General features: G+C 41.0%; 1 protein-coding gene across 3 annotated transcripts; it reads right to left on the bottom strand.

Moving 5' to 3' along the window:
• Nucleotides 1–3,403: 3,403 nt before the first annotated feature.
• On the bottom strand, nucleotides 3,404–16,294 carry LOC121919615 (alpha-1,3-mannosyl-glycoprotein 4-beta-N-acetylglucosaminyltransferase C-like). 3 transcript variants are annotated; one of them, XM_042446420.1, is made up of 4 exons: nucleotides 16,172–16,294; nucleotides 13,780–13,969; nucleotides 11,213–11,357; nucleotides 3,404–4,675 (listed from the first exon to the last, which is right to left on the bottom strand). In XM_042446420.1, the coding sequence occupies exons 2-4, from the start codon at nucleotides 13,936–13,938 to the stop codon at nucleotides 3,540–3,542; spliced, it is 1,440 nt and encodes a 479-aa protein (XP_042302354.1). In that variant the 5' UTR covers nucleotides 13,939–13,969; nucleotides 16,172–16,294; the 3' UTR covers nucleotides 3,404–3,539. The 3 variants fall into 3 exon arrangements, with proteins under 3 accessions (XP_042302354.1, XP_042302355.1, XP_042302356.1); XM_042446421.1 differs by having other exon boundaries at nucleotides 16,168–16,280; XM_042446422.1 differs by lacking the exon at nucleotides 16,172–16,294 and having other exon boundaries at nucleotides 11,213–11,350; nucleotides 13,780–13,955.
• Between the last annotated feature and the right edge of the window lie 3,514 nt (nucleotides 16,295–19,808).

The following is a 19,808-nucleotide window of genomic DNA, read 5'->3' as shown; positions in this document are numbered from 1 at the left end:
CCCTCATGGGTATTAGCTACTCTTCCTAATTTGGTGTCATCTGCAAATTTGATAAGTATTCTGTCATCCAAGTCATTGATAAAGATGTTGAATAGCACTGGGCCCAGGACAGGACCCTGTGGGACCCCACTGGTCACTTCTCTCCAGGATGAAAAGGAACCATTGTTGAGCACCCATTGGGTTTGGCCGGTCAACCAATTACAAATCCATGTAACAGTTACTTTGTCTAGCCCACGTTTTACAAACTTGTTTGCAAGAATGTCATGGGGAACCCTGTCAAAAGCCTTACTGAAATCAAGATATACTATATCTACAGCATTCCCTTCATCTACCAAGATAGTAATTTTATCAAAGAGAGAGAGAGAGAGAGAGATTAGATTTGTCTGGCATGACTTCTTTCTCTGAAACCCATGTGGACTTTTTGTGATTATGGCATTGCTTTCTAGATGTTCACAGACTCTCTGTTTAATGATTTGCTCCAGAACCTTTCCTGGTATTGATGTCAGACTAACTGGACAATAATTGTTGGGATCCTCCCCCCCCCTTTTAAAGATGGGGACAATGTTTACCCTCCTCTAGTCTGCTGGGACTTCTCCTGTTCTCCAGGAGTTTTTAATGATTATTGCCAATGGCTCCGATATTACATTTTTCAGTTCTTTTAATACTCTTGGATGTAGTTTGTCTGGTCCTGGATATTTCTATTCATTTAGATTAACAAGGTGTTCCTCTACTATCTCTTTACTTATTCTGTGCTGAAATTCCCCTATTTTGTCCTCTGCTCCATTTTCTTCAGGCTGAGCACCCTTTTCCTTTTCTGAAAAGACTGAGGCAAAGAAGATGATCAGTAATTCTGCCTTTTCTCTGTCCCCTGTTAGCATTTTGCCATCTTCTCCACGCAGTGGCCCTACCACTTCCCTTTTCTTCTTTTGCTGCAGACATATCCAAAAAAGCCCTTTTTGTTGTTCTTAACCTCTCTAGCAAGACTGACTTCATTCTGCGCTTTAGCTTTTCTCACTTTACCCATACCCAGGATAGCTATTTGTATGAATTCCTCTTTGGTGATTTCCCCGTTTCTCCATTTCTTATATATGTTCCGTTTAAAACTTAGCTCAGTTGAAAGTTCCTTAGTCATCCATCCTGGTTTCTTGAGACATCTCCCACTTTTTTTCCTCATTGGAACTGTTTGAAATTGTGCCTTCAGTATCTCCCCCTTGAGAAACTCCCATCCATCTTGAACTCCCTTCTCTTTTAGTTTCCCTGAACATGGGATCACCCCCAGTATTTCTCTAAGTTTACTGAAATCAGCTCTCCTAAAGTCTAGAATGCATGTCTGACTATGCCTGGCTTCTCCTTTCCATTGAATAAAAAAAATCCAGGAGAACATGGTCACTTTCACCTAAGGATCCCACTACTTGCACTTCATTAACTAGGTCATCCCTGTTGGTTAGGATCAGATCCAAAATAGCTGATCCCCTTGTTGCGCTGGTAACCTCATGACTTGATTTTTGCAATGCGCTCTACATGGGGCTACCCTTGCGCCTAGTCTGGAAACTCTAGTTGGTAAAGAATATGGCAGCCAGGTTGGTCACAGAAACAACAAGGAGTGACCATATAACACCAATATTGAAGTCACTCCACTGGCTGCCTATTAGTTTCCAGGCACAGTACAAGGTGTTGGTTATCACCTTTAAAGCCCTACATGGCCTGGGCCCAACCTATCTAAGGGATTGCCTGCTTCCATATAATCCACCCCGTACACTCAGGTCCTCTGGGAGAAATTTATTACAGCCCTTAAAGACCAGGTGGATGGCGACCTCCCAGAGGACATTTTCTGCAGCTGCTCCCAACTTATGGAATGACCTGCCGGACGAGATCCATCAAATTACCAATCTAGAGAGCTTTAAAAAAGCCATTAAGACAGATCTCTTCCGGCAGGCCTTCCTGGAATAAAATACTCGGCCATGAATAGGACTTCCCATCTATTGAACTCTGTCCATGATGATTATTATTTGGATTAATCGGATTTTAATATGCAGTTTTAATCTTATATTATTTAATCTTGTTTTAAGGGGGGTATTATGTATATATGGATGCATTTTAACTTGTTGTACGCCACTTTGATTGCCTGGCAAAAAGTGGAATAGAAATAAAAAATTTATTTTATTTATTTATTGCCTCTTCCACCTTTTGGACAATGAAATTGTCTCCAAGGCAAGTGAAGAATTTGCTAGACCTTGAGGATTTGGCTGAGTTTGACTTCCAGAAAATATCAGGATAGTTGAACTCACGCATTACTACAACATCTCTCCTTTCTGAATGTGTGGTCATCTGTTCTAGAAAGGCATCATCCAATTCCTTAGTCTGGGTCTGTAGTAGACTCCCACAATAACATCCCTGTTGTTTACCTCCTCTTTAATTTTTATCCAGATGCTCTCCACCTGGCTTCCAGAATTGATGTCCTGGATCTCTTCACTGGTTTAAATGTTCCCGACATATAAGGCTATTATCTTACTTCAAATGCTGCAATCTTAATTCAACAGAAATTACTTTGCACTCACTTAACTCAGTGTGAGGAGAAGACGGGATGTAGTCTTGGCTTTCCCTGGAGACTCAAGCGGAAACAAACCACTGCAGCCTCTCGTAGCTTCTGTGTTCCTGGTTAATATTTTTTTTGCCATCTTGACCACACTCCGACATTGCTTTGACACACATGTCCTAGTTTTCTGCTGTGAAAAGAGCATCTCTCTCTCTCTCTCTCTCTCTCTCTCTCACACACACACACACACACACACACAGAGAGAGAGAGAGAGAGAGAGAGAGAATTCACCAAGATCAGGTGAGGTGGGACAAATCAGGTGAGGTGAGAGGTGACTGAGACAGGGCAAAAGTGGTTGGGAGATTTTCTTAATTACTACATAACTTGCACAATTGCATAGCTCTAGCACTATAAAAGACAGTTGATTTTGGATTGTCTTGCAAATTCAAATGTAGGAATTTTCTATTTGCTGCTGTTTTGCTGCTGGTCAAGAAAATAGTCAATGTGTATTGTGAAGTATAGCTTGTAATAGGAATGCATTGTCAAAATGTTCCTATAAATGCAATAAATAAATAAACCTTTTTTGTGTGTTGTTCCATGCCACTAACATATTCCAAGACCTGCACCACAACCAGCTAATGGAGAAATCCTGTCTAATCACTGCAGTAGTGAAATTGTTCTTTGATCGTGCTATCCATTGCCTCTTTGGATAATTTAAATTGTAGCCTATGTATGATAGTTGAAGGATTTTATGAAGGAGCCACACAGGTTATGATTTGAGTCATTGACATGAATGCTTGGGAAGGAAATGTTAATTTATTTCATAAGAGTTTGCATGCTGCTTTCCATCCAAGTTTATTTTAAAATGAAATGAAAAGAAACAAAAACAAAGCTCCCTTTGAATTTCAGGGAATGAAAGCAATTATCTATCTAATCACAGACAGCAAGATTTAATGCAGCTTTCCATACTATCAAATGGATATGCACAACATGAATGTGAACATTAATTATTTTTCACCCAAATATTAATTTTCCTTATTCTCAGCCACTGCTTTTGTGGTGCTGTGGCCTGTATTCGAAGGCAGTCTATATCATCGTCATTGTCCCTGTCTTCCATTTCAAAACGTCCATTCTTAAAATCCCCAATTCGTTGAAAAGTCAGGCATGTTTGACTCCCATGTGAATGAATTTTCAGCCTCCCTTTTTCTACATAACCATAGTAGAGAATGTCCCTGTTAAATTCAGCTGACCCTGTGTAAATCTGAATCTTCTGGGGAACAATTGGATGTGCAAAGACAATGGTGAAGAAGCTCTCTGCTGTTACATTTTTGCCCCAGAAAACACCCTTTCCAGGGGGACACACATTGTTTGGTACATAATTTGAAAATATGGGTATATTTGTGAAACATGAAGCAGTTGGAAAATCTCCAGAAGGTCCAAACTCTTCCTCAAACTCTGGATCTTGGAGCTCTATTTCCATGCTGTGAAATGAAGATTTTCTACCTATATGCTGGAAGAGAGAAGGCCGGAAAAATATGGCATTTTCCTGACCTTTTGCTTTATGGAAAAATTCTAGAAGCCAGTCTGCAGGCAGTGTATCATAAAACATGAAAAGGAACCTGGCTAGTTTAATAAGGTCACAGCTACGATAGAGTTTCCCTATGTAGCCCAATCTTGAAAATGCTATTGTGGTCCAAGGTATTTTTCTGTCATTTACATAGTTGTGTATAATGGTTACAAAATTGGTAGCACAGACAATATCATCTTCAAGCATCAAATAATATTTAGAGAGACCAGCACAAAAGTTAACTAAATAAGCATAATCCACATTCTGTTTGGTTCTACCCCCCATTCTCTCTCTATTCCAGTAATCTGCTTTCAAGCTGCTTAAAGGAGGGTAACTGGCAAGAGAGCTCTGAATAACAAGCAATCTTCCTACATTAACATGCTCTCCAAATTTAGCCTTAATTTCTTTGGCACTGTGCTCATTTAGCTGAGAACTGTTATTAGCAAGGTATATAACCAGGGTTATCATTTGTAGTTCTTCTAGTGAAGAGTGACTTAAAATGGACTCAATTGTCTTCAATAAGTTCTGCTCCTTTGCTTTGTAGACAGAAGAAATTCCAATGGTCAAGAATCCTAAAAGAGGTTAAAATAATAACATTGCATTTTATATGACATGTTGTGTGTAATTTTAAAAACTGCATAATTATTCTATTGGCTCTGAATATTATAGTTGTGATAATAATGTCAATATGTCAATGAGAATGAAGATGAAGACCTGGCCAGAGTGCTCCTGATGACTTATGTCAGTATTACCACATTATGCCACTGTAAGTGAAACTCCCTTAGATGTTGCTCAGAGAAGGATCCAATGCCTTCTTGTGCAACACCATTTCTCTGGCTCCAGTGATGTCATTAGAGTTGGTGTCACACACTGCAGGTGCCTGGAAAGGGCTGCTGGGGGGGAGGGTGGCTACAGGGCAGCCTGCCTCTCTCTTCCTCCCTCTGGTCCGATTGCCTCACTTACCTGTCCCTCCCAGCTCACAGAAGGAGGAGGGTCCAACTGGGTGTCATCCCTTCTCTGAGATGTCACCTGGTGTGATCTGAACCCCCTGCACTTCCTAGTGATGCTACTGCCTGGCTTTACAATGGCAACCAGACATCAGGCAGAAGCAGCTCCACCACACATACAGTCACTGATGTGCCACGAAGATGCACCCAGACATTATCTGGCTGACACTGCAAAGTCAAAGGACTGCAAAAGCAGTTTTCACCTTCTCAGACCTCCAACATATGTATGTTAGTGCAACTTTACACTTAGTAGCCATATCACCTAAATAACCAGGTTTTACCCAAATTCTAAGCATGCCACCTGATACTCTTTGGATCAACATTTGGTCTGGATTGCAAACTTTCATTATTTTTTTAAAGTCCCTTGTATAAACTGAGATATAAGGAGAGATTTGTAAGCACTCTTCTGTCAAATTATTCTGCAAAAAAACCAAGGGAATTTCAAGTGTGAAGGATGCAAGGGAAAGCAGGGAAAGCAGTTGAGTTTGAGAAGCAACTGAGGAGTATACTGTGAGGGTGCAAGATGAGGTTCAGGAGGAAGTAGGAGCTATTGGAGAAGAAGTAGTGTGAGCACTGAAGCACCAGAAACATGGGAGTGCATGTTGCTGAGGGCAAGAAGGAAGGGTGGGGTGCCCCATAAGGGCAGAAGGTCAGGGGAGGGAGGGAGTAGGAGAGACAGGAGAGCAATAGTGCAAGAAATGGTGTGCACGAAGAATCAATGAGGAGCATACTGCACAGGCACAAGATCGGATGTTTGTGATGGTGATGGGACTGAGAGAAGGGCCTACAGGGAGATATGGTCTGCCAGATAGCCTGGGTTTGAGCCATATAGGGCTTTATAGGTCATAACCAGCACTTTGAATTGTGCCTGGACACAAACTAGCAGCCAGTGGAGCTGTTTGAACAGGGGCATTGTGGGGTCTTTATAACCTGCCTCGGTTAACAGTCTGGCTGCAGCTCTTTTGACCAGCAGAAGTTTCCAAACACTCTTCAAAGGCAACCACATGAGGAGTTTATTATACTAGTTCAAGCAAGACCTAACTAAGGCATGTACCATTGTGGGCAGATCTGGTGTTTCAAGGAAGAGGCATTGTTGGTGCACAGCACAAGGTTTAAATATGCAAGAGCACTCCTGGCCATTGCAGAAACCTGAGACTCCAAGTTCAATGCTGAATCCTGGAGTACACCCAAAGTGTGAACCTGCATCTCTGGGGGAGGGGTGTAACCCCATCTAACAAAGGCTAAATCACTATTCTCTGATTTCCTTCCAACTGACCAAGAACACTTCTGTTTGGCGTAAGTTTCAATTTGTTTGCCCTCAGTGAGTCCATTACTGATGACAGACACTAGTTTAGGGCCAGGATAGGCTCCTTGGATTGAGGTGGACTGCACGCTAAAACTCTGGACAACTGCTCTAAGTGGTTTCATGTATATGTTAAATATCACTGGGGATGAATTAGAATCTTGAGGGACCTCACAAGTCAATGGCCGGGAGTTGAACAGGAGTCCCCCAGCACAGTGGCATCATTTGTGTTGGCATCACCTCAAGCAGTAACTCATGGTGCCACCCCCTGCACTGACCTCCTCCCATACCACACCATACAGTATCCTTAGTAATGTTTTTTGTACTCCTCTTATTCATAAATTGTAATTCTCATATGTCACTGAATTCAGTGTTAATAGTTGAGACATAAACAACTAGCAAAATTAAAATTATACCTTTAAATTACACTCATCCCTCCACATTTGTGGCTTTGACTTTTGCGGATTTGATTATTCACAGATTTTATTAATATGTTCTCTCTAGGAATATCTAGGTCCTCCAAGTTTAACCAAATTCGCACTGAAGGACCTAGAGATTCCTAGAGAGAACACTCCACTAGGCATTGGTAGCTCTTCCAGTGCAATTCTATGGTCAGTGCCTGGCAGATGTTGACCACAGAGTTGCCCTGGAGGACCTAGAGATTCCTAGAGAGGTGTTCTCTCAGGTAAAAACATAAGTGTTTTTGTTATCTGCATTTTTTTCCACATTCATGGGATCGCTTTTTCATTATAGAGGGATGGCTTTTTCAATAAAGGCCTTGCAATTGTTCTTTTAGGCAAGTTGGAAATCTACTCAGCTTTCACTCTTCACCCACTCAAGTCAGTCCCTCTCTTGTTTATTTGATAAGTCAACGGTCTTAATACACATGTGGTGGCTCTCACCTCTCACAGGATCTTGTCCATATCCTCAGGTTGCGCAAATTGAAAAGTACAGTGCGCCTGCGCCACACGCAGATGCATTTTACGCAGCTTCCAGCTTACACGGAAACTACTTGGGGAGAACAAATGGCCCGCCACATGCACGCGCCCCATTATTTCCTATTGGGCTTGAGTATAGGCAGATTTTCCCTTATGCAGGGGGATCTGGAACAGATCCCTCACATAAGGAGAGGGACCACTGTATCCATTAACACTGGACAAACAGGCACCAAGGTTATTCCACTGACATTGTATCAACTACAGCATCCACACTGGAGAAGATCTGAGTGACTTTATCCGCACAATGCCATGCAAAATGCTATTCTTCACAGCAGGCTGTCAAATGGTCTGCATATTTTGTTTGACAACCAATGTACAGTATAATAAATGTCTGACCACTAAGAACACCTCTGCTGGGCAACTCCATGCAGATGCAATGGTGGCATCAAAATAATTTCTTTGCTGCCTGCACTGCCATGGAGTAGGCCTTCAAATAGGCTCCAGTCCATGTTTGGTCAGACATGCTTTGAGACTTTCACCAACTTTACTCTAATATCCATTTCATTCACTTCATCACCACCAACAACCTGGAAAACCAGGATGGTGGTTTTGTTACACTTCATAAGAGAAGACACTCTGGTCATTTCCCCATTCCAGAGGTCAGCAGATTCAACAGAATCACCTGCTGAGGTAATAGGAAAATCCCAAGGGCCATGAAGAATCCATCCAAATTCATCAGTCTCTTGGGGTAGTCCATCCTAAGCAGTTCCCCACCCCTGCAGAGATTCAGAGTCCCAGTGAGTCTAAGCTTAACCAGATAATGATCTGTCTGTGACAATGGATTTGTGAAGAGTTCCTCCACATCAGGATCATCACCCCATGCAGCACAGAAAACAAGGCCCAGAGTGTGCTCAGTATGAATAGGACCAGATACCACTTGGGACAGACCCATAGTTGTCATGGAAGCTATGAAATCCCAAGCCACTCCCGACAAGGCAGTCTCAGCATGGGTCCCGCAGTACTACTAGCTCCAGAGACTCCAACACAAGCCCCGATACCACCCTGGCTAGCTCAGGAAGGGAGACTGTTGAGCAGTAGGGTGGGTGGTACCCCAACAGAATTATTTACCCTAACAGTAGTATCTATTTTTAAAGACTAACAAGTTATACTTGTCAGGGATTTGAAGGGTTAAAACACAGCACACAGGGAAATGCTTAACGTGTGTGTGTTTGGCCATGAGCATTCAGCAGAGTGGCAAGGTTGATCAGCACAGCTGAAGCTCATTGGCTCAAGGACACTTCAATGCCCACGTGCATGTAACCATGGATGATGAAACCATGTGTCTAGATTGCACAGGAGACACATGACATGGCTACACACCTGAACTCACTGGGTTTGAGAGACCACATGGTCTGGAGACTATATAAGCCCAGGGGTTGCAAGGGTGTAGTGTGGGTTTGTAGAAAGAGTTGGATTGGTATGGTTTGGAGTTTTAGAGATCTAGTTTTGTATAATAGCACTGTGAATAAAGAGCACTTTGGGAGACTTAGTTTCTCTGGTGGTTTATCAGAAGAAGCTATAGCATCGGTTTGCTGTGTGTCCCCGGAGGTTCCTGCATTGCTGCAGTTCCTGGAAGACATCCAGTTGCTGTCATCCTAATTGGACTTTGGAGCCATGCTTCGGCTTCTGGAAATTTGTCAGCTCTGCTTCAAGGGTCTGATTTAACCCCAGGACTCGTTTGAGTTGCTGACAGTGGTTGTTGGACCCCAGCAGTTGCGCTGACAATACTTAGCATACAATTGTGGATTGCAACCCACTTTATGAAATGCATGATTGTATTTTTAGATAATATTGTATCTTGTATTTTATTGTTGATTTTATTCTCTGTTGTAATCCCGCCTCAATCTGCAGGGAGAGGTGGGAAATACAAATAAAATTTATTATTATTATTATTAAGAGCTGGCAGATATTTATATACATGGTTTGGGCAGAAAGATATATTTAGTAAGGTGAATAGGAATGTAAATGTAAAAAGTACAAACATTTATCGTTATCTTAATTGCACTAACAAACAATAATTAGGTGAGAGCACAGACATGGTAGCATAGATGAGGTACTTTAGCATGTACGTTTTTATAAAAAGTCAAGTAAGTGATGGTCAGTTAAACTAATCTTTTCTACACTGTATTTATTCTACAAAGTATTCTGCATCTTTGAAGGAAACCAGGCAATGCTTTCCCCACCTCATCCGGCCAATTACTATTATTTTTCTGTGCATCTTGCAGATGGTGGGGTTTCCTGTGATTTTTATAGATCTGTATTTATTTTTGCCACCAGTGAAAAACTGATGGCAAAAAAATAGTCATCAGATGAGAATACTAATAGAAGTGTTCATGCATGGCATAATGTTAAGATTGTTTTGTTGTTTTATTTGTACTTCACTATAAATGTACTGCTCTACTTTGCTTAGTTTCTGTTAATCTCCCCAGCAATCCTGATCGACAGAGAAGGAAAACCTCGTAGAGTTGTGGGCTGCAGTTGTGTGGTTGTGAAAGACTATGGCAAAGTACAGTAGGGTTGTTGAGAGATAGTGCTGGCTCATGATCAGATAGTTAATTCCACGACTGAGCAGAGACCTGAAAGTGAATCTCCTTGTTTCATGTCAAGCACTTTAAATGTTCTGTGCTTCTGCTCTCAGATCATAACTGTAAAAATGACAGGAAGTTTGAAAGATAGTGGGAGAAAAAAAATGCAATAATTAATGTGCCTAATTTGCATGATTAGAATGGAAGTTGGAACTATTACCAAGTAATTGCCTGGAATTCAGGAAATGGAGTACGGGAAACCTATTTACATTTCATCAGTGTCAAAATACTACTACTGCTATTGTTTCTACTGTACTGTATTTATGGTTGTTGTAACTGAGATTTGGCTCCCCAGTGGCAAGTTGAAGTTGACAGGAAGCCAGTGGATTAGCACCAAAAAAGCAGGAGCAGTACTCCAGCCTTGCAGCTATAACCTAGGTAGCATCTACACTGCAGAATTAATGCGGTTTGACACTGCTTTAACTGCCATGGCTCAATGCATTGGCATTTTGGGATGTGTAGTTTTGTGAGATATTTGTCCCTCACTGTCAGAGAGCTCTGGTGACACAACAAACTGTTGATCCTAAAAGTCTGTATTAATGAGCCATGATAGTTAAAGTGGTGTCAAACTGAATTAATTCTGCAGTATGGCAGCAGCCTCCCTTTCCTATCAAGCCATGGCCTTTTTTAAAAGCTACCCATTGAGCTCAGGGCAGAGACTGCCAAATCACTGCTACCATTTGGTGACACAAAGTCTTTATTTCTCAAAGATTTCTCAATATTTCATCATTTCAGGCCAAGTTCACAAGTACTGTATAGTCTCCCTCACAGAATTATAGATCAAGAGAGTTGAAAGGAACCAGTAGGGCCATCTTGCCCAGTCCCCTGCCTTTCAAGAATACTCATCTAAAGCACTCTCCCCAAGGATGGCCACTCATCCTCTGTTTAAACTCCTCCAAGCTGCCACTTTTAAAACATCAGGTAGATAGTATTCAATCCAACAGGTCATTGTGTATGTGACTGACTTAATGTTTCTGTGGTGGTACATCTTTCAAGTAAATCAGATCCTTTATGGCTAGCCAGTGTTCCAAACCCACCTTTGTTTTTTAAATGACAGAGAAAAGGGCCTCATAGTATAAACTATGTATTTCAGATCATGTATTTCAAATTAGGGATGACCTAAAGTAGCTTGCAACATAGAAGCTGGATCTTTCTCTTACATTATTTTGTTCCACATACATCAAGGGTCCTCATACCCATAACAGCCTATACTCACGCTTTTTAGTAGGAGGAGATCCCAAGAGATATGTATATTGTATAGGCAAAGGACCACTAGCACTTTCCATGACACTGAGAGTTGGATTCTGGGGCTTGTCCCATATGATATCATCAAGGCCGATGCTCTTCTTTCCACCTATATCCTTAAATATCAAATAGAATCCCATTATGCACTCAAAGGTTGCTCTCTCTCTCTCTCTCTCTCTCTCTCTCTCTCTGTGTGTGTGTGTGTGTGTCTTTTCATTGTGTTCTTTCAAGTTGATTTCAACTTTATGTCAATCCTATCATAGGGGTTTCTTGGCAAGATTTTTTTCCCAATCTTCTACTACGGCTGTAAAAGTGTGACTTGCCCAAGGTTACCCAATGGGGTTTTTCCATGGCTTTGAACCCTGGTTTCCCAGATGGGCCCAAAACTCAAACTACTAAACCATGCTGGCACTGATTTAACATTACTAATGATCTATAAATTAATACTTATCAATTAATCCTATTTAGTTAATTAGTTTCCTGATTTCTATTACCTACAAGATTGTATGCCCAGTTGTTGACAGCATGTCATGAAAAACGGGTGAAACTATAAATCCAAGACTGAATAAGCAATTTTGGATGATCCAGTTATTTCACTGGATTGTGTTAAGGCATTAATCATATGCAAATTTAGGCATACTTAAGCTAACTGATGTCAATTATCTTATACATGCTCTACAGTGTAGAATCAGATTTCATAAAACTGAGTGAAAACAAAGTATGCTTTGCCCCGACTATACTCAACAGCTAACACTTTGTTGATATTAACATAGCACAAACAAGATGCTCTTTTCCTGAAAGAATGGATTTTGAAATGTATGATAACAACTGACAAAACCTACTGAATATGTATCCAAAATGGTCGAATAAATATCTCGATGGGGGGAGAGAATTGTCCCCCTTTAATGAATAAGGTTGTGAAAGTGATGGAAGTACTACATGCATTCAGGATCTTGCTTGTGTGCTTGTGGGGTTTTTTCTCCCCTGTTCTTTTGGTTTTTAATATTTTGTGTTCTCTAGTAAAAGGGATTTAATGTAAGATTACTCAACCATTTTCTGGGAGGTTTGGTTTTCAGACCTTTTGCCATCCTGTGTTTCACCCGTTTTTCGTGACATGCTGTCAACAACTGGGCATACAATCTTGTAGGTAATAGAAATCAGGAAACCAATTTAGACTTATATATGCCATCTTTTCTAAATTTACATCGCTGTGTAAATTTACAGCACTTCATAAATAAAGGTTAATAATAATAATAATAATCCCTGTAGACATCCAGCAGACATGTGCCAGCTTTTCAATATCCTTCTTAAACTGTGGTATCCCAAACTGGGCATAGTACCCAGATGAAGTCAAAGCAGAATACAACTGTATTTTTACTTCCTTTGATCTGCACACTATAGTACTTTTGTTTCCCCCTAGAAGTTAGACATGCACCCCCCCCCCCACACACACACACACTGTGAAGTCACAGTGTTGATTAATATTTAGTTAGTCTCTTAGGAATCCTAGATCCTTTTCACACATATTACTGTAAAGGTGTCTTCTATCCTGTACTTGTGCATCTGATTTTCATTGCCTAAAGGCAGAATCTTACATTTATTCCCATCACAATTTATTTTGTTAGTTTTGGCCCATTTTTCCAATCTCTTAAAATCATCTTGAATCCTAAATCTGATCTTCCAAGGTATTAACTATCTCATCACCTAGCTTGAAGTCATTTGCAAATTTGATAAGCTTTCTGTGATCATGATCTGTGCTTTTCTGGTCAAATCCAGAGTAAATCCCCACTTTTTTCTTTGGATTAAAGCCCTGAGGTACTGAAAAGGCCTAGAATTGGCCTGTATGTTGTCTGGACTGTTCCCAGTGATGATAAGGTGAGACCAGTTTATTTGGCCTACGTAGACAAGTTTCTAGATAATGGGGAACCTTTGATGAATAATATATCCACAGCATTACCTTGCTCAACTAAACTCATAATTCCATATAAAAATGGGATAAGATTACTCAGCTTTCAATGTTCCAGAGGCATATGTGACAGCTGGTAGATCTCAGTCTAAGAGGAAAGGGCATATCCATCTTACCAAATGAACTGGAGTCCTAGCCACCATTATATCAAAAGGTACAACAGCATTCTAATGCTGTGTAATCTACATTAACAATTTCTATGCCACGTCAGTCAAGTCTATACTTCGGAAACGTGTGTAGCTGTTTTTAAATCGATTTAAAGATCAATTATGTATGGGCCCAAACAGACAGGCCAAAATAAAGCTGTTTCGGGTCACATTGGAGGTATGCTGTTTAACTGACACATGCCTCTTAACAGGCCAGAAGCTGTGCCAAAGCTGTACTCCAGTCTTTAGGACTGGACCATGGCTTCAGCATGACTTCCGGTCTCTTAGAACGCATGCATCATTTAAATAGCATACCTCCAAAGTGGCCCAAAGCAGCTTTATTTTGGCCTGTCTGTTCAGCACCTATATTTTAAATGATAGAGAACATATGAAAAATCTTGTTCACAAATGATTTCATTCAATTACCATGAATGCTGGTTCCTCCAGTTCTGAACATTTGCATTTTTCTTTGCTTTGCTTCCAAATAATGGTGAACAGTATACTGAAGAGTCCTAAGAGAAAACACAGTCTAGAAAGGTTCCCAAGGCAGTGGGCTAGTGACTTCTGTATGCTCCTGGGTTTCATTGCTTCTTTTCACTCTGAGTCCTGAAAGAGACTGAAACAACAGTTCCTAATGTCCTGGGCTGAGGCAAGAAACAAAGCCTTTCCAAATGACAATAACTGTGTTTCAATTTAGACTTATACTTTAAAGTTATATTTAGAAGTCCCAAATAAATATTGAAGAAAGAAAGTGATACTATATTACCTTTTTAAACTTAATTTCACATAGGTGTCATACTTGAGATTACAGATCAAACTGGGGACTTGTATAACCACTTTGCATTGTGTGGAGAGCCAGAAAGGCTATCCATGCTGGTTATATGAGAGCAGAAAGATCTCCATAGCTCAGAAGATAAACCTTTGAGTTTACACTGTGAAGTTACAACCACCTAAGACAGGGGTGGTATTTTAACCTCCACAGCTCAAGGGGCACATTGGCACTACATATGCAACCAGAGGTGTTTTTGACTAACTTTCAGCTGTTTGCAGGGAGGTGGGGAGGGGGTAAACATTCTGGGAGGGGTGGGGACTTGGGGGAATTTTTTTTCCACGTTTAATGAAAGATTTGAGTTTTGTACGGCCACTTTGTCAAAATAAAGGTATCACAATTTTTTATGGCTCTGTTGCTCCAAAATGCCCCTCAAATCACCAAATGCATCCTGTTCCCTGTACTCTGCCAACCCCTGCCTTGAGTTATTCTCTGGTTTGGATTTTAACTGGAATGGGTTTTAATTTTCCTTCTAGGCAGATATTTTACCACCATGACTCCATCTGTGTTTTCCTCTAATGCCTTTCCTTTACCTTCCAACTATCTCAATTTGACAGGGGTAGTTCTAGTTAATCCTCCGTCACCCCACTTTCTCAGCTGCTTTTAAAATGACCCAGTTTTTCTCACTTTTCCAGCTGCTTTTCAAATGCCCCACTTTTTCTCTCCTCTTCCCACTTTCTTCCCACCTATCTTATTCCTATACCTGCCAACTGAGTTCAGAGTTTGAAAATAGTTTGCATTCAGTTAACTTAGGAGGGGGACAGAAGAGGAAGGGTGAAATCTTGCAATTCCCAGGAGGCTCAGGCAAAAACAAACTGCTGCAGCTTCTCCTAGCTTCTATGTTCTTCCTCATTAATAATTTTTGCCATCTCAACCACACACTGATATTGTTTGGCCACACATGCCCTGGTTTCATCTGTGAAATGTTTGAGGGTCTGCAGCAGCACTATACGCTGTATTTAACAGTGTTGCAAAAAGCTACTCCTGAGTTGAACATATCATGGAAGATCAAATTTGGAATTCTAAAATTACTCTAGACCAGAGATGTCCAAACTCTGGCCCTCCAGGTGTTTTGGACTTCAGCTCTCAGAAGCCTCAGCCACCTTGGCCAATAATCTAGGATGCTGGGAGCTGAAGTCCAAAACACCTGGAGGGCCAGAGTTTGGACATCACTAGTCTAAACTAATTCTTCTTGGTTCCACTTAAACATTAGGAAGAACTTCCAGACAGTAAAAGCTGTTTGACAATGAAATACACTGCCTCAGGGTGTGGTGGCGTCTCCTTCTTTGGAGGTCATTAAACAGAGGCTGATAGCCATCTGTCAGGAGGAGTGGTTTGAGTGTGTGTTCCTCCATGGCTGGAAATTAGATTGGATGGCCCTTTTGGTCTATTCCAACTCTATGCCATCAGACCTCCCTTAAAGGAACTGTGCCCTCCCCGAAGGCATCCAGCTCCATCCTGGCCTCCGAGGGGGAGAGAAGGGTGGGCCATTGCCATCTGGCCTCCCTTAAAGGAACTGCGCCCTCCCCGAAGGCATCCAGCTCCATCCTGGCCTCTGAGGGGGAGAGAAAGGTGGGCCATTGCCATCAGGCCTATCTTTAAGATACAGAGCCCTCCATCTGTCCATCTGCCATGGTCCAGGCCTCAGAGGGAGAGAATAATGCTGGACCTGATCCCCTTCCCCCAACCATTCCCTTCTCCTTCTGTGTCGTGTCTTCTTAGATTGTAAGCTTGAAGGCAGGGAACCGTCTAATTAAATGATTTTATGTACAGTGCTGTGTAAATTTACAGCGCTATATAAATAAAGCTTAATAATAATAATAATAATAATAATAATAATAATAATAATAATAATAAATGATTCTATGATTCTAATATTGGAGTGAGAGTTGTTCACTCTAAGCACTCCCCTCTCCCCTTTTACACTAGTCTTTTAAAGAAATGCTTGGAACAGTGTTTACTAAGCAGGTCATCGGGATAAGTACTTGCCCAGCAAGGGTTTACTCTAGTTGATGAAGCTAGAGAATCTGTGGTTCTTTCTCTTGTGAAGACTCTGGGCCAGCAGCAACACTCTTCATGGGTCTGGTCTGGTCTGTTCCAGCTGCTACAGTGTTATATGATCTCTTTACTCCTGCAAGCCTCCAACTGTCATGGAACCTGAATGCCAATCAATAGGAACAGAATCTTCTCTTAAGCTCTGCCCACCATTGCCTTTTGATGAACTGGTAAACCTTTGTACTAGAGCTTTGGTATATATTACTTTTGGAGATCTACAATTCCCAGATGGCTGATGTCATGCTGGCTGGTGGATTCTGGGATTTGAAGTCCAAAAATAATAGTTCCAAATGCTGCTTAACATTGAATTGTAATGGTTACACAAATATATCTTAACCTTGGGGTGGGTCACTGACACCTTTGAGAATAAGATGAAAGGTGTGGCCCCTTCTCCTCAGAAAAATGCGTACAGGGGTACCCCGGGTTACGAAATTAATTCGTTCCGCCGCCGCTTTCGTAACCCGAAAATCTTCGTAAGGCGAAAAAGCCATAGGCGCTAATGGGGAAAAGCCGCGATTTCGTGCGAAATAGCGCCGAAAAGCACCAAAAAATTTTTCGTAACCCGAAATAACCTTCGTAACCCGGAACAGTTTTTTTAAATGGATTTTTTTCGTAACCCGGAAATTTCGTAAGGCGGCGCATTCGTATCCCGGGGTACCACTGTATCAACATAATAAACACATAATTTTGCAAACTATTTTTATTTGTTTATTTATTGCACTGGAAATTTATTTCCATCATAAAGAGCAGTCTGGAACAAATGAATTGTAATATACACTTGAAAAAAATAATTTTTTACCTTGGAATACAGAATGATGGGGTGTGGGGAGATGCAACCTAACAGGAATGACTGTGAAGAGGAAAAAATACTGCACCCAGTTTACAGACCTGCTGAAGCCCATCTATTAATTCCTTAGGGGAATCAGAGTATTGTCAGCCTGGCTCACGATCAACAATGTCTTTCAACCAGTAGCCTTTCCTAGCAGGGGCATAGCTTAATGCCCAGGAAATACAAACGGGCACTTGGGCTACATTAGCCACTGTAATTTTAAATGTCAAGGTAGGAACTGGGGCAAGACAAGAAGGGAGGAGGACACTTTCTGCTGGAGAGCTAGGGCCAATGCCCCTTCCAGTCCAATAGTGGTGATGTTCCTGTTTCCCAATCCTATTTGAAGATCAAGCTTGGTTCCTTTCCCATGCAATCTCTGCCCTTCTGCTGAGTGATAGTGCTTTGCATTACACATGTATGTAATCGTGAAGACTATCACACTGAGGCTGAGATCAGGGTTGTGTAATATATAGAGTTGCACATTGATTGGGCTATGCAGCCCTTGTGTTGAATGGCAATCCAAGGCACATGACTGAATGCTCAACCAAATGCACCGCTACATGTGCATCTGCATGCACAACATCATGGAAATACATTTTAGGATCAAAAGTGCTCTATCAAAAGGTAGTCTTACCCAAGGTAAGGTAAGTATTTTTTTCATGTCATGATTGCCTCTCTATTCTGTCTACTTTGGTAAACAGCACAACAGAGGTTTCAAGCTTTCAAAGAATATAGGGCTGAGGTATTGTCTCTTTTGGGGGAAATTTCTGTGATTAAAACCACACAATACCAGTTTTTACTAATGATAGGTTATTTAAACAATGGCAGAGAAATCTGTCAAATTTTATTTCATAAAGGACGAAACAGATTTAAATATAAAGTTTTACAAAATGCATAAACAAAGTGAGGGCGGACTGTGTATACCACATCTAAAATTGTACTTTGCTACCTGTTGTTTCGTTTGGCTGAAAGAGTGTATCATGTTGACAAACAAGAGATTATTAGACTTGGAAAGACAGGACCTGAGGTTTTGGTGGCATAGATTATTGGGGTATGAAGAAGTTAAGGTGAATTTAAGTTGTAACAATTATTATTCAACATCTTTATCATTATTCAACATCTTTGGATTATGGAATAGAAGGCATGCTGATCAAATTTGCAGATGACATCAAAATAAGAGAGCTAACTCAAAATGACCAGAATAGTTTAGTGAGCTGGACCTAAACTAACAAAAAGAATTTTAACAGGGAGACATGTAAGGTACAACACTTATGCAGAAAACATGAAATGCACAGATATAGGATCTGTGTATAGGATGCCTCTGCTTGGCAACAGTACATGTGAAAGGGATCTGGGAATCTGGATAGACCACAAACTGAAGATGAGTTAATAGTGTGAGGTGGCAGCTATAAAAGCCAATGTGATTCTTGGCTGCATCAACAGAAGGACAGTGTGTAGACTGAGGGAAGCAATAGTACCATTCTATTCTGCTTTGGTCAGACATCAAGTGGAATATCGTATCCAGTTCTGGGCACCGCAATTCAAGAAGGATATTGACAAGCTGAAATATGTCCAGAAGAGGGCGACCAAAATGGTGAAAGATCTGGAAACCATGCCCTCTGATTAGCAGCTTAGGGAGCTAGATATGTTTAGTCTGGAAAAAAGAAGGTTACAGGATGAAATGATAGCCATGTTTAAATATTTGAAAGGATGCCATTTTGAAGATGGAAGAAGATTGTTTTCTGCTACTCAAGAGATATGGGTCCAATCTATACAATGAACATTATCCTGGTAGGATAGGTGACTCACATGTACATGATTTTAATGTATTTGGACATTTTTTGTGGGGGTCAGAGAAGTCCTCGAAATTTGAATTAAAAGCCATTAAACGTTTTACCACAGTATACAGAAGGATGTGCATTCCTGAGTATGAGGACCTCTGATTTTTCGCATGCCAATGCATTTTGGCAGAGAGCAAGCAAATGGGTATTTCTTTACCCCTCTTTCAAAGGTGATGGGCATTTTAATAAAGGCTAGGAAGGAAATATGCAAATGGTTCTTCAGCTCCACATCTCCCCCTCACCCCCAGTTATTAACTCTTTTTTGCCTTCATTGCTTTACCTGAGCAGGAAGGAGAAATAAACATTTGCTTTTTTCAACACACACAAACACCAATTTATGACTGGGCAGATGTGAAGCAGTGTCCATCCACACACACACTCACCAGTCCATGGTTCAAAAGATATCTTGGGGAATCTCCCTGGTGGCCATTGTTTCCTCTCCTCTTGCCCACCACCTGGGAGAAGGGAGGGCTAGTTATATTAAAACTTTAAGTCTGTCTCCTTCTTCAGGATCTCAAGCAGGGGCAGAGAACACTAATGAAGGCTTTAATTGTTTTTTGTTTCAAGAGAAAAGACAAACATTACATGTTTTATCAAAAACGTATTTAAAGCTGAGATCATATGACACCAGCAGGAATAGGTGACAATACAAGTGGAAGTGTGTCTATCCTCCTTTGCTTGACAGCTGCATGTGGCCTGCAAAAATGGGTAGGAATGTGCTTAGAGAATGTAGGTAACTGAACATGGATGTGAAGGTGCAAAATCTGCAACATTTTGTATAACACACTGACATGTAGGTCAGCACTAGGACATGGAGCAATAGATTCAAGTTACAGGGGAAAAGATTCCACCTAAACATTAGGAAGAACTTCCTGATGGTAAGAGTTGTTCAACAGTGGAA

The sequence above is a fragment of the Sceloporus undulatus genome, chromosome 1, assembly GCF_019175285.1.
Source record: "Sceloporus undulatus isolate JIND9_A2432 ecotype Alabama chromosome 1, SceUnd_v1.1, whole genome shotgun sequence".
Classification (NCBI taxonomy): Eukaryota; Metazoa; Chordata; class Lepidosauria; order Squamata; family Phrynosomatidae; genus Sceloporus; species Sceloporus undulatus.
This window is presented reverse-complemented; position numbering and strand designations above follow the sequence as displayed.

Coding starts and splice junctions, on each gene's coding strand:
- LOC121919615 (XM_042446420.1), bottom strand. CDS start 13,938: ATGAAACCCAGGAGCATACAGAAGTCACTAGCCCACTGCCTTGGGAAC. Junction 11,358..13,779: donor TGGAGGAACCAGCATTCATG/GTAATTGAATGA, acceptor TTGATATTTAAG/GATATAGGTGGAAAGAAGAG. Junction 4,676..11,212: donor ATCTCCTCCTACTAAAAAGC/GTGAGTATAGGC, acceptor AACCTCTTTTAG/GATTCTTGACCATTGGAATT.